General features: G+C 37.9%; 1 protein-coding gene and 1 long non-coding RNA gene across 2 annotated transcripts in view; both read right to left on the bottom strand.

Moving 5' to 3' along the window:
- Positions 1-4364, bottom strand: part of LOC141580107 (uncharacterized) — a 73120-nt gene extending 68756 nt beyond the window's left edge. The window contains exons 1-2 of the long non-coding RNA XR_012512158.1: positions 4274-4364; positions 4080-4168 (exon numbers count right to left, since the gene is read on the bottom strand). This is a non-coding gene — a long non-coding RNA (uncharacterized LOC141580107). The remainder of the gene's footprint in view (positions 1-4079; positions 4169-4273) is intronic.
- Positions 4365-11330: 6966 nt separating this feature from the next.
- On the bottom strand, positions 11331-21088 carry LOC101030057 (rRNA methyltransferase 3, mitochondrial). The gene is given in 7 exon segments (XM_074378828.1): positions 11331-11536; positions 11539-11909; positions 11911-11998; positions 12001-12069; positions 12072-12165; positions 12168-12321; positions 20877-21088. Coding segments are annotated over 7 exon segments (1194 nt in total).
- Positions 21089-25270: the final 4182 nt, after the last annotated feature.

The raw sequence follows: 25270 nt of genomic DNA, 5'->3' as shown, positions 1-25270 counted from the left end.
AGATTGGCCAGTCTCTGAGATTTTAGTTAGCATTCCTTATTAATAAAAATGAGAATAGTAAGAATAAGAATAACTAATCGGTAGAGTGCCAGGTGTCAGTCACTGCATACAAACATAATTTTTTTATTTTTTTATTTTTATTTTTTGTAAAATGGGGTTTCACTATGTTGGCCAGGCTGGTCTTGAACTCCTGACCTCATGATCCACCTGCGTCAGGCTCCCAAAGTGCTGGGATTACAGGCATGAGCCACCATGCCCGGCCTACAAATATAATCTTATTTCATGCTCACAACACACTGTTATTACCTCCATTTTAAAGAAAATCTAATTTTTGGATAAAATTTAAATCCTTTATGCATTTTTCTCCTGCTATAACTGAAACAATGAAAGAACTGTGAAATGTAGTAAGTTTTTTATGTGGTAAATGCCCAGGAGTTGTTCTGTATATGCTGTCATTGGGGCACTTGGCAATATAAATCAGGACAAAATACCTCATACAGGAATGTTGGGATAAGTGGTGGTGGAGTTTTTTTTTTTTTTTTTTTTTTCTCTTTGAGAAAGAGTGTTGCTCTTACTGCCCATGCTGGAGTGCAATGGTACAGTCTCAGCTCACTGCAACCTCCACCTCCTGGGTTCAAGTGATTCTCCTGCTTCAGCCTCCCAAGTAGCTGGGATTACAGGCGTCTGCCACCACAGCAGGCTAATTTTTGTGTTTTTAGTAGAGACAGGGTTTCACCATGTTGGCTAGGTTGGTCTTGAACTCCTGACCTCAAGTGATCTGCCTCCTAAAGTGCTAGGATTACAGGCATGAGCCACCATGTCCGCCTGATATATTGTTTTTGGTTTTTGGTGTTTTTGTTTGTTTGTTTGTTTGTTTGTTGACAGAGTTTCACTCTTGTTGCCCAGGCTGGAGTGCAATGGTGCAATCTCAGCTCACCACAACCTCTGCCTTCCAGGTTCAAGTGATTCTCCTGCCTCAGCCTCCCGAGTAGCTGGGATTACAGGCACGCGCCACCACACCTGGCTAAGTTTGTATTTTTAGTAGAGATGAGATTTCTCCATGTTGATCATGCTGGTCTTGAACTCCTGACCTCAGGTGTTCCGCCCACCTCAGCCTCCCAAAGTGCTGGGATTATAAGCATGAGCCACCACGCCCAGCTTGATATACTGTTTTTAATTGGGCAGCCTGAGTATTTTGGTCCTTGACAACGCAATTAAACTTCAGCTTTGGCTATTTTCATCAACAAGATGCAAAGAAACACAGATATGAGTCAATTTCCTTTTCTATAGGATAGTTTTTCCTTCAATTAAATCAATATGCTTAAACAATCTCAGAAAATCCAGAGTCTCGAATATCCTTGATAGTTCTGAAAATCAGGATATTCATAGAAAAATTATTCCTACTAAGATCTATTCTGCATGATAGAAACACAACCTTGATGTAGAACTATTGCTATGATTTTAAAATATTATATTTCTCTACAAAATTCAGTTAATACATTCATTTTTATCTATTTTCTTTTGCTTTATTCTTTCGCCTTAATGAAACCAAGAATGACAAGATACATGGAAAACCTGCATCTCAAGCCATGATTTTATTCCTAAAATCAAGTCTATTTTTAACAGATACCAAGAGCCAGGGACTAATTTTTTCACAAAATTATGCATTCATGGAAAAACTGTGAATGAATCTACTGCTTGTTAAAAGAACATAAGTAAGTGATGGTGTAAACTGCCACCTAGAGTTGAGATTTAAATTCAGTTCAGTATCTAACATAAAACGACCCTATTGGTCCAAGACTTTTAAATGGCTCATACATTTAACATGTACACCAAAGACCTTCACTATAGAGTCCATTTAATCCTTTATCTATAGAGTCCATGTCTCTATAAATTTGGAAGTTCTGCAAAAATAAAAGCTTATTTTTTATAATGAGAAAAATACAAGACTGCTAGAAGTAAAAGATGTTATATATGTTATTATCTGTTGGTTATATTTTTAAAAATAGTCTTTGGGAAAGTATATTAATATATTAACATATGCAAATGATTCACAGACAAAAGGTCAAATTATTTAAAATGTCTTATGTTCTAAATTTTTTCAACAACAATATATTCAGGCTGGGCATGGTGGCTTATGCTTGTACTCCCAGCACTTTAGGAGCCAAGGTGGGTGGATCACCTGAGGTCAGGAGTTTGAGACCAGCCTGACCAATATGGTGAAACCCTGTCTCTATTAAAAATACAAAAATTAGCTGAGCATGGTGCTGCGTACCTGTAGTCCCAGCAGGAGAATTGCTTGAGCCAGGGAGGCAGAAGTTGCAGTGAGCCGAGATCATGGCACTGCACTCCAGCCTGGGTAACAGAGCAAGATTCCATCTCAAAAAAAAAAAAAAAAAGTATATATTATAGTATATAATATAGAGAGAATATATAGTATTAGTATATAGTATATATAGTATAAGGTATATAGTAGATATAACATGTAGTATATATAACATATACTATACAAAAGTGTATAATACTACATGTTATATACTTTTCTAATACATACTTTAAAAATATTTAATACATTACATACTTTTTAAATATCATATACTTTTATAATATATATTATGTATATTACATAAAAGTATATAATATAGTAAATACTCAGTCCAACTCTTCCAATCATAATCTATTTATCTTCCTGCTTTACTTACATATACACTGTAGGTCAGAGGCTTCTACCACTCACTAGGATCACTGTCAAAACAGTTCACTGGTTGAACTAATCAGATTTAAATAAAACAGTTAATTGCCGGGTTCAGTGGCTTACTCCTGTGATCCCAAAACTTTGGGAGGCTGAGGTGGGTGGATCACCTGAGGTCAGGAGTTCAAGACCAGCATGATCAACATGAAGAAATCTCATCTCTACTAAAAATACAAAGTTAGCCAGGCGTGGTGGCGCATGCCTGTAATCCCAGCTACTCGGGAGGCTGAGGCAGGAGAATTGCTTAAACCTGGGAGGTGGAGGTTGCCGGGAGCCGAGATTGTGCCATTGCACTCCAGCCTGGGCAACAAGAGTGAAACTGTCTCAAAAAAAAAAAAAAACTAAATAAATAAATTTTTAAAAATAAATATAAAAAAACATTTAATTGCTGTAAGGTCTAGAAAGCTTATATTTCACCTCCTTAACTAGGTTACTCTAAAACCACACTCTTGTTAGAACCCCTAAAATTAATGGAGTAGCTATAAAAGAACCCAAACAGTTCATAAATTGTGAACAGCCATTCCTGCCCCAAATATGCACCTAGTCACAAGAAGAAAAAATTTCTACCTAAAACTACTCACGCGCAGCAGGGATCAAGCCTTAACTGTGCATGTGTGTATGTCATGGAAGAGTTGGTTCTCTGGGCCAAGCAGATGGTGTCTATGAGATAAAGATTCAGAAAAAAGCCAACACTAATATCTTGTCTGGAAAATTCTATTTTCTGTGCCACCTGACTACCCTAATTTGTTTTATTTATTTCATTAGTTATTTTTGAAATGGCGTTTTGCTGTTGTTACCTTGGCTAGAGTGCAGTGGTTCTGTCTTGGCTCACAAAAAACTCTGCCTCCTGGGTTGAAGTGATTCTCTTGTCTCAGCCTCCCAAGTAGCTAGGATTATAGGTGTCCACCATAATGCCTGGCTAATTTTTGCATTTTTAGTAGAGACGGGGTTTCACCATGCTGGCCAAGCTAATCTCAAACACCTGACCTTAAGTGAGTCACCTGCCTCAGCCTCCCTAAGTGCTGGGATTACTTACAGGTGTGAGCCACCTAGCCAACTACCCTAATTTTTAACGCTGGCTACGTACCTGGTTTATGTTTAAGGCTGTCAGAGCATGGAAAATAGGCTGTTAACTCTTTCTGCCAAATACAATGTTCTACTTTCTTTTCCTCTAATACTTCCTCATTCTTATCCTCCCCACCCACTTTCCCATGACAAGTTTGTCTTCATTTTCTGCCGTAAAAATCTCTTTCAACATTCCTTTCCATTAACACTTTGTGACTTCGGTGGCCCCATCCCCAAATGACAAACTTGTGTTTAATCTTACCTGTTTCTATAGCTTTCTTCCATCTACTCCAAGCTCTTTCCAGATCTTTGCATCTCTTACAGCTTCCTCCATGAAGCTCTTGCCTTCCACTGCTTCAGTAAACAGCCAAAACAGAGGTAAAGCAAACTTTTCCTTAGTCCTTAGAAATTTCTGCATTGTTAAACTGCATTATTTTCCTTCTCATTAATACTTACACCTTATTTACTCAGTCAGCTTGCTAGCATATACCTCTGCATCTCTTCTGTTTCTTCTACCACTTTCGTGAAGCCATTTTTGTCAAATTTAGAGGATTTATACCCTCATGGCCTTCATGGTTTTCATCTCCACATCCAATTCTAACATGAGTGTCTTATCATTTATGTTGAAATAGCTTACAACATGACTTGAACACTCCCTCTGTGAAAAGGATTCTTCTACATGCTTTGCAGTTTTTTATTACTTTTTCCTTTTAAAAAGCTCCATGAGATTAGTATTATTGTACTCATTTTGCAGATAAGGAAAGCTATGCAGGAATTCAAATAACTTGTCCAAAAGAACAGTCTGTAAGTGATAAAGCTGGAATTTGAAACTCAAAAAGTTTCCACTCCAGACTCCGTAGACTTTGTTGCTAGACTATACTGCTTTTTAGTCATATAACTTTTCTAACTACTTCTACCTGATGCTAGCCATGAATCTCAAAAGACATGAGAAAGCCTAGAATTAGGGTGATTAAAGAAAGGTTTAGGAAGTCATCTCACCTTAAACTTTGCAGTAAAAAAGCACAATGGATCCAGGAAGCACTCTTATATAATTTAAAAAATGGTAGGAAGGATTTGGAACCAGGCTCCTTCTAAAATTTGATTCCAGGCTTTACCACCTGTGTAACTTTGTGTGGTTACTGATCTCTGAAGTTCCCCTTGTATGAAACGGAAATATCTGCCTTTAGCCAATATTATGATTCTAATCCAAAGTTGTGTCTGTCTTCTTTTTTTTCTTTTTCCTTCTTTTGTACTCCCAGTTATGCCTCTGCCAACCTAATACTGTCTTTTGGCTGGCTGCTCTTTGAACTGTAAAGATTCTAAGCTCCAGGCACAATCCTTTCCTCCTGGAATCTCTCCTTGTGGTTCATTCTGGTAAATTTTGACTCTTGCTAAAGCCTGCTAAATGTCAGGCTAATTTTCCTGATAGAACTCACTGGAAGAAATGATTAAACCCTTAGACAACAAAATATATTTTCTATATGAAATAGGCAATAAGTGGGAAAACTGCATGTTAATGTAGGGTGACTAGATAAATTTTCAAAGCCCTCATAAAACCGTGTCAATGAAACATCTGTTTGGTCTATATAATGGGAGTACGTTCTGCCATCTATCAATCAGTGTATCAACTAGTATATGAAATACATACATATATATATATATATACACACATATATATGTATAATATGGATCATAGATTTTGGGGTATATTGCATAATTCTGCAAACTGAATGGTTAGCACAGTGCTGGGCACATAGTAAATAGTCAATAAATATTCGCTATTGAGAAGCCAGGTGCAGTGGCTTGTGCCTCTAATCCCAGCACTTTGGGAGGCTGAGGTGGGCAGATCATGAGGTCAGGAGATCAAGACCATCCTGGCTAACATGATGAAACCCTGACTCCACTAAAAATACAAACATGAAAAATTAGCTGGGCATGGTGGCACGTGACTATAGTCCCAGCTACTTGGGAGGCTGAGGCAGGAGAATCGCTTGAATCTGGGAGGTGGAGGTTGCAGTGAGCCAAGATCACACCACTGCACTCCAACCTGGGTGACAGAGTGAGACTCCATCTCAGAAAAAATAAACAAATAAAATAAAATAAATGTTAGCTATCGTTTGCATTACTGTTCTATAAGTGAATCTACGTTTTATTACTACATGTCTGACCAATATTCCACGCAAGTAAAAATAATTGGACATGCCCACTAGAGAAGTGGACACAATTTTGCTTTCATAATTGCATCTTTCAGATTGATCTGACTGGTTACACTGCTCACACACTGCTAGTTATAATCTCTTGAATTATTAGCTTTTCTTTAATGTGTAGTCTAAATAAGGCTCTCAGAATAAATCCTATGAAGGGAAATATTAAGCAATACTAATATTGCTTGATCAGTGTGTAGATCACAGATTAGTTCCACACATCAATACCTTTGAGAATACTAAATATATGCTACAGGAAGATGCATATTATTGGTGTTTAGAAAACAGAAAATATCGGCCGGGCGCGGTGGCTCAAGCCTGTAATCCCAGCACTTTGGGAGGCCGAGGCGGGTGGATCACGAGGTCGAGAGATCGCAGACCATCCTGGTCAACATGGTGAAACCCCGTCTCTACTAAAAATACAAAAAACTAGCTGGGCGTGGTGGCGTGTGCCTGTAATCCCAGCTACTTAGGAGGCTGAGGCAGGAGAATTGCCTGAGCCCAGGAGGCGGAGGTTGCGGTGAGCCGAGACCGCGCCATTGCACTCCAGCCTGGGTAACAAGAGCGAAACTCCGTCTCAAAAAAAAAAAAAAAAAAAAGAAAACAGAAAATATGTGCTGGGCACAGTGGCTCACGCCTGTAATCCCAGCACTTTGGGAGGCCGAGGTGGGCAGATCGTGAGGGGTCAAGAAATTGAGACCATCCTGGTCAACATGGTGAAACCCTGTCTCTACTAAAAATACAAATACAATTAGCTGGAAATGGTGGTGTGCCCCTGTAGTGCCAGCTACTCAGAAGGCTGAGGCAGGAGAATTGCTTGAACCTGGAAGATGGAGCTTGCAGTGAGCCGAGATCGCACCACTGCACTCCAGCCTGGTGACAGAGTGAGACTCCATCTCAAAAGAAAAAGAAAAAGAAAAAGAAAACAGAAAATATAGGGGATTATTTTAGTGTGCATTATTGCTCAATGTCATATCCAAGCATAAGCAAGGAAGAACGCTGGCAACTGGCCTGTACAGTAAAATGAAACTATGGCAGGGTTTTTACTTTTTCCTCAATTCTAGAGACAAATTAGAGACACTAGTAAGGAAGTGGCATTCATCACTATAATTTCTAATAAGGAAGTTTTCTAACAGTAAAACTTCTGCATTATATGTGGGCAGAAGTTTCAGGAATAGTGGTGCACAAAAAAGACGTATCCACAAATGTTCCCGAGAAAAATCAGAGATTTCCCACAAACTTGAGCGAAGTTATATTGGGCAACAGGTGGGTCAACTGAGTACTGTCAATAAAAGTGGCCAGGGAAAAGCTGAATTCAGATGAACTTTTCTATACAGTTTGCCTTCTACAATAACTGCTTTTATTAATCTGGTCGTATAAGCAGAAATTTTAACCCAAGTATAGAAATAGCTTAAAGATACTATTCTTCCCATGAGCCCTAAAGGAGAATTGTGAATGTATAAAAAAGATACAGAGAAACAGAGATTCTCAGAGCCACACAAGTACTCAAGAATACCGCTAGACCCATGAGCTGTCGGGGTTAATGAGTGGTGCTGGGAACACTGTTAAACTCTCTTTGCTTGTATTTCCTTATCTGTAAGACAGAGTTAGTAATAAACCTAGATAGGTATTTTTATTACTATGTAGGCACAAGGATGCCAGATAATTTCAAAAGATTATATGTGGAAAAACAGAACAGTTCTAGAACATAGTATTTGCTCATTAGATGTTAGTTCGTCATAATTTGCATTCAAATTTAAAATGGTAAAATGGGTCATCTGAGTACTTGTTCCCTGGATGCTCCTGGTAACTTTTTGTTTCTTTGAGACAGAGTCTTACTTTGCAACCCGGGCTGGAGTGCAGTGGCAGGATCTTGGCTCACTGCAGCCTCGACCTCCTGGACTCAAGTGATCCTCCCACCTCAGTCCCCTGAGTAGCTGAGACTAAAGGCACATGCCACCACACTGAGCTAATTTTTTTATTTTTTGTTGAAATGGGGTTTTGCTTGCCCAGGTCTCGAACTCCTCCGCTTAAACAATCTGCCCACCTTGACCTCCCAAAGTACTAGCACGGCAAGTGTGAGCCCGTGTCTGGCTCATGATGGTAACTTTGAAAATTTCTTATTCTTGTTGTGGAATAATCATACCTTTACCATTTCTTTTTTCAGCCTGACATAATTAAAGACATATCAGTAGAAAATTCTGTAATACTAGTGGAAAGGAATAAATTATTTTCTTCTTTAGATTTATCGCAATCTAAGGATTTAAACCTACGGTGTCTTCTGTTACCACAGCTCCCAAGGAAATCGTACAGTTCTTTACATTCGAGAAGTGCTTGATATTTTCAAAGCAACTTTGAATAGTAATTAAACAACATCTCTGTGAAGCAGGTCAGTACTTTCATCTTTCCTAGTAGGTAAACAGGACACAGAGAAGTAAAATAATAATTTGCCTTAGGTCATAAACTAGCTCATCATTTGAAATGACTTCCGGTCAATTAACTAGTCTGTGGTTCAATCCGGCAGGCCAAGCTGCAACAAATGAAATATCAAAATACTACTTTGTATATTATACATTAGTGAGTCATCACTGTATCCTGTCCTTCACAAATCAGAACTTTGCATCTCATGTTCTGACTGCCCCTGTTGACCTTCCTTTCCCAGCCCCCTTATTTTTGTAGCTAATTTTAACTCATGCTTTATAAGATGACTCATATGGAACCTCTAAGTAGCCTTGCCTGACCTTGCTGTCTCATTTAGAGTCTCCTACTCATTGTTCACATAGCATTCTGGGTCCCACAGCATATCTCCATCATGGCACTACCTAGACTATTATGATAAGGGGCTTGCTGAGGAAAAGGAACTTTTCTTTTTTATCTTTATGTTCTCTAGCATAATATTTAGCACATAATATTTGCTCAGCAAATCTTTTTGAATGAAAAGTACATAAATGGAATATGTATTAGTTAGGATAGGAGAGGATGTGGTATAATAACAAACAGACTAAGTTTATTTCTCACTTAATAGACATGTCTAATATAGGTCAGAAGAATGCTCTGCCTCCATAACTCAAAGATGCAATCTGACTAGACTCCACCACCTTATGGTGCTGCATTGTCTAAAGCAGACCAACTTCTCAATTAACAAGGAAGGAGAAATGCTGGAGGAGTGCACACTGAAAATGAAATTCACTGTAATTATAATTTCCATCTAAAAGTTATTGGCCAGAGAACTACTCACTTGAGACTTGAAACAGACAATGTCTGTCCTTGGCTTAAATTCCTGATTGGCATATGTTCAATGGCCAGCACCTGGGACTCTTCAATGGCTTCCATTTGGGCTACTGGAGCCCCTTTGCACTGAGAGCTGCAAATGCCTGGTGCATACACCCAAGTGGCTGTTGATTTTTTTTTTTTTTTTTTTTTTTTGAGACACATCTTACTCTGTCACCCAGGCTGAGTGCACTACTGTGTTGACAGCTCACTGCAACCTTAACCTCCTGGGCTCAAGCGATCCTCTCATTTCAGCCTCCCAAGTAGCTAGGACTACACGTGAGCACCATCATGCTAGCCTAATTTTTAAATTTTTTGTAGAGAACGTGCTCTCACTATGTTGTCCAGGCTGGTCTCAAACTTTTGGGGTCAAGCGATATGACTGCCTCAGCCTCCCAAAGTGCTGGGATTGCAGGCATGAGCCACTGCACCTGGCCATGGCTGTTGATTAGAGGCTGTCTTGCACAGGAATATTAGCTCAGGTCCCTTGCTTCAGGTTGGGACAATGCAGAGAAATTGCTTGCCCTTCAAAATTCTCCTGTGGGATCTTAATAAAGCCTACCCTGTGTGGGACTTTTGCTTCATTTGGCTTTATTTCGTTGTCTATCTTGCTTCTATCACTTCCTTAGTCTTCTTTGAAAATATTTCCTTAATATATCATTTGCATATACATTCTTGTCTTACAGATTGGATCTGGGAAACTTGACCTAAGACAATGTCACCTAACTAAAAGGTGGACAGAGAAATATAATGCATCACATTTCCAGAAACAAAGTACTCATACAAGTGAGACCTATAATGTCTGCCACAGAATAATGAAAGGCAGTTTGGTGATTAAAGAAAGCCAATGAATTCTAGCCATAGGGAGTGGACATAGGAAAGGAAAGACAGGATTGTGTAGGAAAAGCATCACTGAGAATAGTGACTTAACTGCAGGTAAAACACCGAGGAAACCAAGCCAGTAGTCCAAAACGCAAAATTGAAAGAAGTCCTGGTCTTGGTCCTAACAGGAGTCATTATTTGAGAAGAACCAATTGTGCAGTAATGGTTAGAGATGACAGGTAATGCAAGGGGTCCATGTCATATCAAGGTATAAATATGTACAAAGAAGTATAAATACCAGAAGAAGTCAATTTGATGGCATTCTGGTTATGGGTTATTATTTCAAAGCAGGTCCTCAGTTAATGACTAATAATCTGGAGAATTCTGGAGTAGAATGTGGCCTTTGGTGGGAAAATGGTAGTAAATTCTGTGCAGAGCCTCTGGATATTGGAGAAAGAGACTAGAGGCCCTAATTTTGGTGGAATACTAGCAGGGAAGAAAAGGCAAAATCCCAGTTGAATGAAGTGGGCAAACACTCTGAGGGGCAGAGGTAGGCTGCACTTGATGGGCAGTTTTGCCCAGACTCACAGATGTCTGGGTACTGGTCCTGTAGCTGCAAGATTCATCCCAGATACCTCTGACTGATTTTCCATGCTCTAGTGAGGAGAGGCTCAGCCTTCTATGGGATAAAAATCCCTTTGGCAATAAGAGCGGCGAAGTAAAATATTTTTCTTTAATGGTTCTACATTTTGAGTCATAGTTAGAAAGGATTTCCCTAAATTCATCTTTTTTCATTTAGCTTTTTGACCACACAAATACAACTTTTTAATGTAATCTGCTGGTTCTACACTTTATAGTTTATTTTATTTACCAGTGACCAGTGATCAGATGTGAGTGACTTGGCCATGACCTATAACCAGTGCTTGATGATTGCAAAACACTCACCAGCTGGTGGAGCAAATTCCTCCCTGCCCAAGATGATGCTTTCAAGAGCTTTCTGGGCATGAAATGCTTCTCAGTGGACAATTTTTGAAAATACACATATAGAGCCACATGAATCCCCTATTTGTGTTGTCATGAAGAAAAAAAAAAAGATATAACCTCAAAATCAGGGGAGATGGGAGATCTCAGGAATGATTCTTACCTGTTATTGCTGAGGAATAGCAGAAATTTATGGAAATTCTTATTTTTCCTACAACCATATGATGGTATCATGCCTACCTCTTGCCTCCTGAACATGGTACCTCTCCGTGGTAACTCCTGTCCCTGCTTAAGTGTTCCGCCCTCACCCATAGTTGTCTCTTCCCTTCAAAAAGCAGGCTGCATGCAGCCATGGCCAGGTTGAGGCTGTTCATGACAGGGGCGACAGGGATCAGCAGCCTCTTGCTGCCAGTGCTCTCAGCCAGCTACAGAGACTCCAGGTGCCATGGGTCTCACTGCCAACCACCACAGCTGCTGGTGCCTCTGTCCAGTCCAAGTCGTGACTCTGAACCTCAGTATCAGACAGCCAACCTTTACTGGCTCCAGTTTCTGGACCTTACTTTTCTTCATACTTGTGAAACATCAGGTATTGCCAATTACACACCAAGCCATAGTCACTGGCTTTATTAGAAATCTGAGCCTGAGCATAAAGGCTTTAGTTGTCAGCCACATAGACCTGGGTGTCAGGGGGCAAGTAATATGGCACTATTTCTGCTTTCAGATTATCAATACTGGGTACCTGGAAACGTGCACCCATACCCACCTGTAGCACTTTGGGCTCCCAGGCAATCACATAGCCTTTCAAAGTTTGAAACGCTGTAACCTGCCCAAGCGGTAGATTTCAGAATTGTCCCCAGGCTCCCAGGGTCACAAAGATTGTCACAAATCAATAATAGTGTCAGTAATGCTAAAGCTGAGTCTTTGAATATGTCATGTTAATATGGTCAGGTTTGGCAAAAATCCCCATTATTTTCATGGCATTACTAGGTTGGACCAATCCTTGACGTCCTTGAATTTCACTTTAACGAGGCTGACACCTTTCAGCTCACCGACTAGCAACTTCTTTGCTTCTTTATGTATTGTAGATAGCTAGAGAAGAAAACTTTTGGCACAACTCCAGCCTTTAGAGGGTCTGTGAGACCTTCCAGCAGGATCTTCCCTTGTTTTTCCCAAAATAGCCTGGATTTAACTATTCGGCATGACGAGTTTGAAGAAGGCTGCAAAGGCCTGTAATGTGTATGATACCTTGTTTCTTAAAATCTCCTTTAGGCTGTGAATACACCTATGAATATAAGCTGTTAATTTATATAATCAGGGTGAGAGAGACCACCTGGGGAATTATGCGGCCTTCTATCTTGTAGCTTATCCATGTCAGGTTTCTCCATCAATAAAGTGGGTATGATGACAGTGTATCTTCCTCACTGAAGTTTGAGCAACTTTTCATTGAGATCACCTAAAAACAGTGTCTGATACAGTGTCATGTGCGTAGCGACCCTGGCATTCATGTTTTAAATGAACTCACTCATGTCGTCTTCTAGTAATTATATAATTTATTATTTTATATTTGGATACCTGATGTGTTTTGAGAATTCTCTTTTGAATAGATGAAGGATGGATCTAATTTTGTCTTTTTCCAAAATTCTTGTTCTGTTTTGTTTTGTTTTCTGAGACAGAGTACTGCTCTGATACCCAGGTTGGGTGGAGTACAGTGGTGTGACCACCATTTACTGTAGCCTCAATTTCCAAGACCCAAGTGATCGTTCCACCTCAGCCTCCCAAGTAGCTGGGACCACAGGCACATTCTACCAGTTCTGGCTAATTTTTTGAATGTTTTGTATAGATGAGGTCTCACTATTTTGCCCAGGCTGGTCTTGAACACATGGCCTCAAGTGTTCCTCCTGTCTCAGCCTCCCAAAGTGCTGGGGCATGGGCCATTGCGCCTGGCTCCAAAATTCTAATATTTCAATACAATTTTTGTTAAAGTCTATCATTTCCCTCCAGTGATGCAAACTTGCACATTTATCATTTACTAAATTCCTTATGTACTTTATTGGATCTATTTCTAAACTTGGTATTCTGTTCCATTGGTCTCTCTATTCATGCATCCACACTCTACTTTTTTTTAATTATAGAGGCTTTAAAGTATGTTTTATGTCATGTAAGTCTACTTCCCACTCATTAGCTTTTTTTTTTTTTTGGAGATGGAGTCTTGCCCTGTCACCTAGGTAGGAGTGCAGTGGCATGTTCTTGGCTCACTGCAACCTTCACCTCCTGGGTTCAAGCAAATCTCTTGCCTCAGCCTGCTGGGTAGCTGGGACTACAAAGAACACACTGCCATAGCCAGCTAAGTCTTTGTATTTTAGTAGAGATGGGGTTAACCGTGTTGCCCAGGCTGGTCTTGAACTCCTGAGCTCAGGCAATCAGCCTGCCATGGCCTCCCAAAGTGCTAGGATTACAAGCGTGAGCCATTGCACCAGGCCTAGCTTTTCTTTATTTGGAGTTTCCCTACGTATTCTTGCATGTTTATTTTCCCATATGAATCTTAGCATTTATCTATCTTCATCAAATAACAACAACAACTTCAGAGTATCTTTACTGGGATCACATTTAATTTATATATTAACTTGAAGGAAATTTACATTTTTATAATATCGAGTTTTCTTTCCCAAAGAGAAGGGATGTCTTTCATTACTTCAGGCCAACTTTCTGAATTTGAATATTTTGAAGTTTTTCCTACATAGGTTTTGCACATTTTCTATTGATTTGTTTCCAAGTATTTTCTTTCTGTCCTTATTTTAAACATTTGTTGTTTTAATTATATATTTTAATTGGTTATTGTTTCTATTTTTGAAAGGTATTGATTTTTATATGTTAATTTAATATCTGCTACCTTATTAAATCTTTTTTCTTGTGTTAGTCTTCCTACTGATTATCTTCTGTGTTCTTGGTACACTAACTAATAATATGTCATTACATACAGTTTTACACTTTCTTTTCTAATTTATTTATTTATTTGGAAATGGGATTTCCCTGTGTTGCCCAGGTTGGCCTTGAACTCCTGGGCTCAAGCCCTCCTCCCTTCTCAGCCTCCCAAGTAGCTAGGACTACTTTGGGTGCCAGGTACGCACTACTGCATTGGGTTCTTTCTTTTCAAATTCTTACAATGCTGCTTATTAAGATTCATGAGCTAATAGCTTTGGTCCAAGTTTAGCAGTAGTGGAGCTGATAGGTTTCCTTATCTTGCTTCTGACTTTGGCAGGAATGCTTCCATCATATCTCTATATAGCCATCAAGTCATAGCATGTGTATCAATTTCTCTAGCTTTTTAAGCATATCTAGCCCTATGTGCAGAGTGGGTCCTGATCATTTGTTTTATGAAAAGCTTCAGAACTGATTCTAATGTAAACTCTCAAGAATATATTCCATAACAATATAAGGCATAAATAAGTAAATTAATAAAGTGTACAAACATTTATTGAGTTGCACTTTGTGTAGGACCTGCAGATACAAAGATAGGCTCTTTACTTTAAGAAGCTCAATGTAGTAGAGGAAAGACCTACAAAGTAATGATTGCATACAATATAATTTTTACAGAATAGAAAGTGTTCCATCACTAGTGTATTTGCCAAAAGTTATTCTCCAGAGAGTTCACAAAAAAACTTACTTTTAAGTTTTATAAAACTGCATCCTATAAAACTATTTATTAGTCTCTGGCTTTTAAAATAATCAACAGTTACTGCCTAAAATATTATGATTCTAAATTTTCTGCTATGTTCTTTCCTTGCCTCATGTGTTATTTTCAAAGTGTAGCAGTATCAATTATGGTAAGCAGTCAAATTCATTTTGGGGTTTTCATAGTTATTTTATGATCAAAGTTCAGTCAGTTGCCTATTAAGCAAAGTTATGCACATAAAAATTCCGAAAATAAAATAATTCTCTTACTTTCGTTAAAATGTTTACACCAATACTTCGAATGTTTTGTACCTACAACAAACCAACTCTGAGACCTATGTCTTTCCCCAGTGCCTACTGACTTCCTTTCTTTTTAATCTCTCAGCAGGTTTCACATTTGGAAGAGGGTAGAAAAAATGATCCTCATGTCTTGGATGGGGGTAGACATTTTGAAAAAAGAGGAGATAGAATTTTTAACTTAAAATGGGCTATAGAATTTTAAAAATCAGACATAGTAGGGTAAACTTTTGGCTTCCTTTGTACTTCAGCTTGAACTGGTGGCTGCATTTGGGCCTCACATTCTTGCCTTGCAGGCTGTTTTTCTGCCTGTTGGGTCTAATGTACCTTTAGGAGTTACCTGTGAATCAGAAAAGGTAGAGTGATCATTATCAGGTATGTGGGGGAGGGGGAGAAAGCACAAAATTGGATGTTTAGGACTAATTTTAGTTGCTGTATTTCTGGAGAGACTAGTAAAAAAGATTTCAGCTTTTTTTTTGTCATATACTGACCCTTATTTATTAAAATAGAATAGGAGAAGGGACCCAGGGCAGATGCTTTTTTCAGAAACAAAGGTTATTTATTGACTAGGTTAGTATTTTTCAGGAACATAAGCTTGTAATTGAGAAATAGATACAAGAAATAACCCAGTAGAGGACAATCTACCAACTTCTCTGGCAGAAATCCTGTCAGCTATGAAAGATGTCACATTATTGTCCTTCTTCTGGAAAAGTCAATATTAATGGCAAACTTTATTGGTGCTTTCTATTTATTTTCACCTTTTTATATGTGAGGGGAAAGCTTATGCAGATATCTAAGTAGCATGTATGAAGGAGAAAATGGTTTTCTGTCATTACTTTTCTAAAATATAACATTAACTTCCTAAGCATTTGGAATGCTGTTCGTAATTTCTTTTTTGACAGTTTTTCTACACTTCATGGAGTAAGTGTATTAAGCATACCAATGAACTGTGTATATCATCTGCTTGCAATTTCCTTTCTGGCAGTATAAGGGTGAAAACTTTCTAACTCTGTATTAGTATTATCCTTGGGTGACAGTGCAGTGTTTTATATACTCCTTAGAATCTATAAAGTCTTTGGTATGAAGAGTTCCCACATGGATCTGTTGGTTATTTATTTTGTGTTTTAAAACTCCATCTGTATGTCACATAGAATAACAACTTAAATACGTGCCAAACTGTTTTACAGCATACTTTAGTTTGAGATCAGTTGCTACTTTCGACATCAAGGTAAGGCATCTTACAGAAGTAATAAAAAATTTCAGTAAGTAGATAATAAAGACTAATATGTCACATATTTCTTGTCTCAAACCAGATTACTTTTCATCTAACTTTTTCTTCTTGGAGCCCAACACAACACCTAAAGCCATGTTAATTTGCAGTTCTGTTGTAATGAATTTTCATAAAAATCTGAGTTCTGTCATCAGGAACATTCAAGGGCCAATTCATTAATCTTGTACCCAAATCTTTCTTTTAGACACGCCCACACACATACACACACATATACACACAGTCATGTAAAGGATGGCAAAATATTATTTCGGCTCAGTGAACAAGGACTTAATAGCTTTCTGGGTCATGCTTATGTATTAACCTATCTATGCATAAGTTTGAATTAATATGATTGCCAACAGCATAAGAGTATTTGTGAAGATATAGATTCCAAGAATATGAGCTAGACTTAAAAGTAAGACTACCCTAACTACCCATTAAATAGGTATAAACGACTGCAGCGTTAGAACTAAGGATAGAATTTCTTTCTGTGTACCAATTAATCATTCTCAACTAGTAACTTAATGGTTTGTATGATTTAGAGAAGCAAAACTAAATTTCAGCTAAATGCAGAAGTTTAAATGTAAATTTTCTTAAAGGGTCCAGTTAGTTTCATATGTTTAGCTCTTAAACTCTCATTACTACACTTATCCATTAATCTGATGTTTTAGACTATTTGTATTCTTCTATAGGCCTTAAACATTGTTTATTTACTTCAACCTTGACAGGATATTTATAATGTTGTCTATTGGCTTTGGTGAGAAAGTGTTTTTATTTTTCAGAAACTTAAATATAGTGCATTTTCATTTTCAATTAGGATTTATTTTCAAAGAAGTCACTATATTACTTTATTGTGTGCATTATATTTTAAGGAAGACTTAAATAATTTCTTTTTAGTACCATAGATACAATCAATCAAAACTCTTACAGAGGCTGACAAAATACTGCTTCAGTTAGGCGAACAGGACCTGCACAGCCTTCTGTGTCATGCTTATTGAAGCAATAAATTACTTTCTTAGACGAAAATCATCCTCTAAAATTGCTTTAGCTTTTTCTGAAGCAAAGGTATTGAATGCATAGTATTGGGAACACTTTATTTTGCTTTTGAGTAAATGCAATTATTTTCCACTTGATAGCTAACATCACAAGAGAAAAAGATATGTTTCTTATGTGTTACTGTTTTCTCATTCACATGAAGTCTAGTTTTAATTTGCCCCAATAAAGGTTCTTCCCACTCTGTAACTTAATTTCATTGTTCTCTTAACGCAGAAGTCTCAAAGTAATCTTAAAGCATCTGAGACATACTTAACAAATTTGAGTTTAATGCCTGATGCCATTTCCTTGAAAATTATTTCTAAAGATAGATAAAAGTCCTTTTTAAAAGTTTTGATAAAATATGGACATTGACTTCTTATTCACTGTTCATCCTTGAAATTTCATAAATTAAGTGAATAACAAGTGTCTCCCATTTTAGTCTCTGCTGAGAAATATGCTAACATATCACACATATACAAATAGGTTACTATGTGAAGAAAGTAACAAGGAAGAAATCAAATGAAAATTAAGTGCCTTTGGGACTTAAAACTCATGGGAAAGTTTGAAATCTAGGCCAAAAACATCAAAGAAAGACTCAAATTCATGCTCAGGTGAATGTAACCACCACTTGATTTGTGTAGTACATGCTGAACAAATTCTGATATAGAAAGCTATGCATTTAGCTTATTTTGATTCACATTAACTTTAGTCAGTTTTTAGAGGCTTATGGGTCTTTTTTCAAATCTGAGGAAAGCCATGAATCCTAGCCCAGGGGGTAAAAATACACCTAAATGGAAACACACAAATCTTGCATAGAATTTTAGGATGTTTGCAGACTCAATGAAGCCAATCCCACCAAATATACAGGAATTTTTATGAGTCAGAACCCTAATGTTATAAATAAGAGAAAGCCAGCTCATATTATCTTAAGGCAAAGATCAATATATTGCCCATATAGCTGGAAATATATTAGAATAACTCAATGGCTGTATGAAGTAATGCCTACAAGAACTGGATTTGGAGAGTCAGCATTACCAGGATATGCTCTAACTGCTGTTCATTACTATGGGAATTACCTTTCTTGGCATAGTAATCTCATTTTCTCCTGCTGTAGAGATACCTTTTTCACATGGTGGAGAACTTACTTGCCAGCAGATCCAGCTTAGCCACCCTAGGAAGAAGTTGCCCTGAGCATCTGTGTATCAAACCTAGTGACAAATTCTCTCTGACTTGGACACTTGATAATCCACTAATCACTGTCGAGAAAATTAATCAAGTCTGAGTTCCATAGCCTCCTCTGTGGCAGGAAGGCAAGAGAGGCAAAGTGTGTAACTAGAAGAAAGAAAATGGAATTCCTTAAGCACTGTAACCAATATCCACAGCTTCTGTATCAAGAACCTAAGACAATAGGGATAATGACAAGGAATTACCTTTTTCAACTTTTATATGAGAACTATTTCAAATTTCAGCCAAACAAATGTGAGAATACCAAAGAAGAAAATGAGCTGGCAGTTAATGGATAAACTAAGGCAGTGTAAAGTATGAAAGAGTGTTAGTGCTGTGCTGATAAATTTGCTCTCTAGGAAAGAAAACACACATAAGTATATATTTTTGAAATATACTTCAGTATAAAGAATAAATGACACACAGTTTATTAAAAATGATATAATATTCATTATGTTTATGATCTTCATATAGCCAATTAAATATCTTCTAATGCTTTTGCTGAATTCCTCTATCCTCCCTAAATTACGGTTGCAATTAATAAATAGTATTCCATAAACATGAGTGTTGGTTGATATTTTCTTTTTCATTAGCAAGTGAAATGTCAGAACTTCACTCATTTGTCAATGAACAACTTTATGCGAGCAAATTATTTGCTAAATTGAAGAATTAAGTTTTTGAATGCAGGAGATACTGTAGGTTCAGTTCCAGACCATAGCAATAAAGCAAATTTCGCAATAAAGCAAGTCACACAAATTTTTGGCTTCCTAGTGCATATAGAAGTTGTGTGTATACGCTGGGGTCCGTTGGGGGGAAATGGGGGAGGGACGGGGAGGTGGGGAGGTGGGAAGAGATAGCATGGGGAGAAATGACAGATACAGGTGAGGGGAAGGAAGGCAGCAAACCAAACTGCCATGTGTGTACCTATGCAACAATCTTGCATGTTCTTCACATGTACCCCCAAACCTAAAATGCAATAATAAAAAAAAAAAATCAATAGCAAAAAAAAAAAAGAAAAAAAGAAGTTGTGTGTATATGAAACTATAGTAAGTGTGCAATAACATTATATCTAAAAATATATATACATAATTTAATTTAAAAGTATTTTGTTGCTAAAAATTGCTGACAATCATCTGAGCCCTTCAGCCAGTGGTGATCATTTTGCTGGTGGAGGTTCCTGTTTCAAAGTTGATGGCTGCTGACTGAGCAGGCTAGCAGTTGCTGAAGGTTGGGGTGGCTGTGGCAATTTCTGAAAATAAGATAATAACGAAGTTTGCTGCACTGATTAACTCTTCTTTTCATAAAAGATTTCTGTGCAGCATGCAATGTTGTTTGATACTATTCGGCCCACAGTAGAACGTCTTTCAAAACTGAAATTCTAACCAATCCAGCTGCTGCTTTACCAACTAATAATATATTATTAGTATTATATTATGTTAATAATAATATTATGTAATATTGTAAATCCTTTGTTGTGATTTCAACAGTGTTCACAGCATCTTCACTAGGAGTACATTCCCTCTCAAGAAACCACTTCTTTGCTCATCCCTAAGAAACCATTCCTCAACTACTCAAGTTTGATCATGAGATTGCAGTAATTCTGTCACATCTCCAGACTCTATTTCTAATTCTAGTTCTCTTGCTATGTCCACCACATTTGAAATAACTTCCTCCACTGGAGTCTTGAACCTCTGTAAGTCATTTATGAGGGTTGGAATCAAGTTCTTCCAAACTCCTATATAAATATTGATATTTTGACCTCCTCCCATGAATCACAAATATTCTTAAAGACACCTAGCAGGGTGAAACCTTTCCAAAAAGTTTTCAATTTATTTTGCCCAGATCCATCAGAGAAATCACTAATCTATGGCAGCGACAGCCTTATGAAATGCACTTCTTAAATACTAAGACTTGAAAGTTGAAATGGCTCCTTGATTCATGGGCTGCAGAACAGATGTTGGGTTACCAGGCATGAAAATAACATTATTCTTCTGTACATCTCTATCAGAGCTCTTGGGTAATCAGGTCCATTGTCCGTAAGTGTAATATTTTGAAAGAAATCCCTGTTTCTGAGCAGTAAGTCTCCACTGTGGACCTAAAAGTTTCAGTAAACTATGTTGTAAACGGATGTGCTGTAACCCAGGATTTGTTGTTCCATTTCTAGAGCACAGGCAGAGTAGATTTAGCATAATTATTAAGGGCCCTGAGATTTATGGAATGATAAATGAGCACTGGCTTCAACTTAGAGTCACCAGTTGCATTCACCTCTGACAAGAGAGTCAACCTGTCCTTTGAAGCCTTGAAGCCAGGCATTGTCTTCTCTTCTCTAGCTGTAAATATCCTGGATGCCATCTTCTTCCAAGAGAAAGCTACTTCATCTACATTGAAAATATATTGTTTAATATAGCCACCTTCATCAAAGATCTGGGCTAGATCCTCTGGATAACTCGTTGCAGCTTCTACATCAGCCCCTGATGCTTCATCTTGTACTTTCATGTTATAGAGATAGCTTCTTTCTTTCAACCTCCTGAACCAGCCTCTGCTAGCTTCAAATCTTTCTTCTACTTCTCTCAGCCTTGACAGAATTTACAGAGAGTTAGGGCCCTACTATGCATTAGGCTTTGGCTTAAGAGAATGTTATGGCTGGGTTGACCTACCAGACCAACCAGATCACTCAAACTTTCTCCGTACTAGTGGTACAGCAGTTTCACTTTCATATCTTTTATGTTTTCACTGCAGTAGCATTTTCAACTTCCTTTAAGACCTTTTATTTGTGTCCACAACTGGGCTAACTGTTGGTGCAAGAGGCCTAGCTTTCAGCCTGTCTCAGCTTTTGACATGTATTCCTCACTAAGCTTAATCATTTCTAGATTTTGATTGGAAGTGAGAGATGTGTGACTCTTCCTTTCACGTGAACATTTAGAGGCCATTGTAGTATTATTAATTGGCCTAATTTCAATATTCTTGTGTCTGAGGAGAGGAAGAGAAACTGAAAAAGACCAGTCAGTGAAGCAGTCAAAATACAATATTACTGATTAAATTTACTGTCTTATATGAAAGTGGTACATATTGGCCCTCCAAAATTACCATATGATGTCAAAAATCACTGATCACAGACCATTATAACAGATATAATAACAATGAAAGAGTTTGAAATATTGTGAGAATTACCAAAATGTGAAAATGAGACACAAAGTGAGCACATGTCATTGGAAAAATGGTGCTAACAGGCTTGCTTGATGCACGGTTGTCACAAACTTTCAATTTGTGAAAAACACTATATCTGCAAAGCGCAATAAAACAATCTACAATAAAAAAAGGCTATGTCTATACTTGAAGGATAGTTCCTCAATATGTTTGCGCTATACACCATGTAACAGCTAGTCATGACACCTTTATTTGTGTGTTTTCTTTATTTTTAGACAAGGTTTCACTTTGTTGCCCAGGCTGAAGTGCAGTAGCATGATCACAGCTCACTGCAACCTTGAACTCCTGAGCTCAGGTAATCTTCCTGCCCCAGGTTCCCAAGTAGCAGGGATTACAGGCATGTGCCACCATGCCTGACTATTATTTTATTTTTGTGGAAATGGGATCTCACTATGTTGCCCAGGCTTATCTGAAACTCCAGGCCTTGAGCAATCCTCCTGCCTAGGCCTCCCAAAATGCTGGGATTATAAGTGTGAGCCATCACATCTGTCCTAATATTCAGTATTAACATTTTCTCTTGGTCACTTTCTTAACTCTACAAAATCAACAAAGCAATAATTCAAGCCTTAATTTGTCATTTGGCAATTTCCATTGTGTAAATTCTCCCATTATAAATGGTTTTAAAGCTACCAACAGGACATCACTAAACAGAGATGTACACCAGTACTCCACTCTATAGTATTTTCACCATACAAGACATACATAACCTCAAAAACATATATAACAGTAAAAAATGGTAAAACAGTAAGTAAAGGTTTTTGATACTCACTACCTTCATTTTATATGTCCCCTATTTATTTTATTTCTTTATATTTTTTGTGACACAGCCTCAGTAGGTCCTGATGACATGTGCCCCATTTATATCATCTATTTAGTTGTAAGTTTATGTACTTTATTTTTTAATAGTGGCTGTTATTAAAAATCACTTAGCAAAATTCTAAAAACTTAAAAATTGTCCTTGTGAGCCAGTCCAAACCAGTTACAGCAAACCATGAAAGATGTTTTATGTGATTCCTATAAAGAAAATTTAAATTAAGAAACAATAATTTAAAGTAATTATTCAAAACTTAGAGAGCTGACATGTAAAATCAAGATTTGGCCATTGCTTCCCTATGATTTATCTAAAACAACATACACAGTAACTCTATTTAGGTGAATATCCAGTGTCAAACACTAAAATTTGAATTGCTTTACTTTATAATTTGACAAATTTTAGATTATTTACCATTTGGATTTTCCAAAGGTATAATGTCATGTCAATCAATGAGAAAAATAAATGTGTGAGATTAGCAATTTACAAACAGGAGAGGTAAATTTGTTAATATTAGAATAGAACTATAGTTAGATTTTCACAAATTAACAAGAGAAATCAGATAAAAATTTTACCGGACTCACTCTTGTCTCTTACATGAGAGGGGGAAAAGGTGGGTAAACTGGAAAAACTCATCATCGCTAGACAAATGATAGTTTATTTCAAGAGTTCTTTATGAGAAATAGACTGTAAAAAGCAAAGAAAAAAAAGGTCTGGAAAAGGATACAGTTTTTTTGTTCATTTTTTGTTTTTGTTTTTAAGACAGTCTCGCTCTGTTGCCCAGGCTGGACTGCAGTGGCATGATCTCGGCTCATTGCAACCTCTACCTTCTGGGTTCAAGCAATTCTCCTGCCTCCCAAGTAGCTGGGACTACAGGTGCCCACCACCACACCCAGCTGATTTTTTTTTTTTTTTTTTTTTTTTTTTTGTATTTTTAGTACAGATGGGGTTTCACCATATTGGCCAGGCTGATCTCGAACTCCTGATATTGTGATCCACCTATCTTGGCCTCCCAAAGTGCTGGGATTATAGATGTGAGCCACCATGCCTGGCAGTTAGATTTTTATTGAAAGTCAAAAGGTGTACTAATTCTTAGAACTGAGACTGAACTTGTGAGAGCTCACAGAAAAAGAGTAAGTTTCAAGTAAAATAAAAGTCTGGACTCAAAGTGATTTGCCAGTTATTAGCAGATAACTCCTGGGCAAATTATCCATCTGAGTCTTAATTTCCTTATTTAAATGGGGCCAGCAATACTGAACCCATGAGGTTTAAAGGTAACAGGGTACATATTGTGCCTGGCACAGAGAAGGCATTCAATAAGCTTTAGCTTCCTTCTTCACCCAAGTGAACTGTCAGCTCAGCGTGGGTGACATTTTCAGAGGTGAAAAGCACCTGTCAAACATCCCCAGGGCAAAACCCGCCCAGTGACTTGAGTTATTCTTTGATTCAGAATCCTAAGCAAAACACCTACCTGTACTCCCTTAGTTTCCAATTTGACCACATCCTTAGATTATATTAGCTATTAGAACTCTCTGGAAAGGTTGTCAGGATTTTCAGAACAACTGTTCCATTTCTGGTCCATAACTGTCTTATTCATCCTTATTCATATTCCATTGCTTCCTTGGTTTTGTTTTCTGGGTAACCTGGTGGGAGGAGGGTTTTGTTTTGTTTTGAGACAGAGTTTCACTCTTATTGCCTACACTGGAGTGCAATGGTGCAATCTTGGCTTACTGCAATCTCTGCCTCCCAGGATCAAGCAGGTATCCTGTCTCAGCCTCCCAAGTAGCTGCGATTACAGGTGTGTGCCACCACGCCCAGCTAATTTTGTATTTTTTTAGTAGAGATGGGGTTTCACCATGTTGGTCAGGCTGGTCTCAAACTCCTGACCTCAAGTGATCCACCCACCTTGGCCTCCCAAAGTGCTGGGATTACAGGCATGAGCCACTGCACCCAGCTAGAGGAGAGTTTTGTCACCCTTTGTACCCACAAATATTAATCTCTCTCTCTCTCTCTCTCTCTCTCTCTCTCTCTCTCTCTCTGTGTGTGTGTGTGTGTGTGTGTGTGTGTGTGTGTGTGTAGAGTCCAATCTGTAAAACACCCAGGACATGATTTACTAAGATCAGAGTCCATAGAGAAGTGTATATCAATTGGTGATCTATATTGCTTCATTGAAACAGTCCCCTCATTCTGAGGGTGGAGCGGGGAAGAGAGCAAACATGCCTTAGGTTAGAAACTTTCTATTTGCAGTAAGTGGAGTTAGAGAATGTTTTATTCATGGTATATATTGCCAGCTGCTGTAACAACCACCCATATTAATAAAAGAATTTGTCACTCATGCAAAGTCCAAAGATATTTTTTTTCCTGATCTAGCAGATGGGTTCTCCTGTGTGGTGCCTCCCATCTTGAGTTTCTATTACCTCAATCTGTAGCATCCAAGGTTACCTTGGAAGATGGAGAGTGGGGAGAACTGCTACACTCCTTTGATTTAAGCTAGTTAGACCACCCTACCCAGATAGGTAGAGCATGCATTCTCTTTCAATATCAATGAGGAAAATGAAATTATTAGATGAACACATAGCATCGTCATGCTATAGACTGATTTAAAGAGATATTATAAAATATTGCTTCCTGCCCATAAACCAACGACTCGCAGATTAACA

The sequence above is a fragment of the Saimiri boliviensis genome, chromosome 10, assembly GCF_048565385.1.
Source record: "Saimiri boliviensis isolate mSaiBol1 chromosome 10, mSaiBol1.pri, whole genome shotgun sequence".
Lineage (NCBI taxonomy): Eukaryota > Metazoa > Chordata > Mammalia > Primates > Cebidae > Saimiri > Saimiri boliviensis.
Note: the sequence above shows the minus strand (reverse complement) of the source record. Positions and strands in the feature narration are given on the sequence as shown.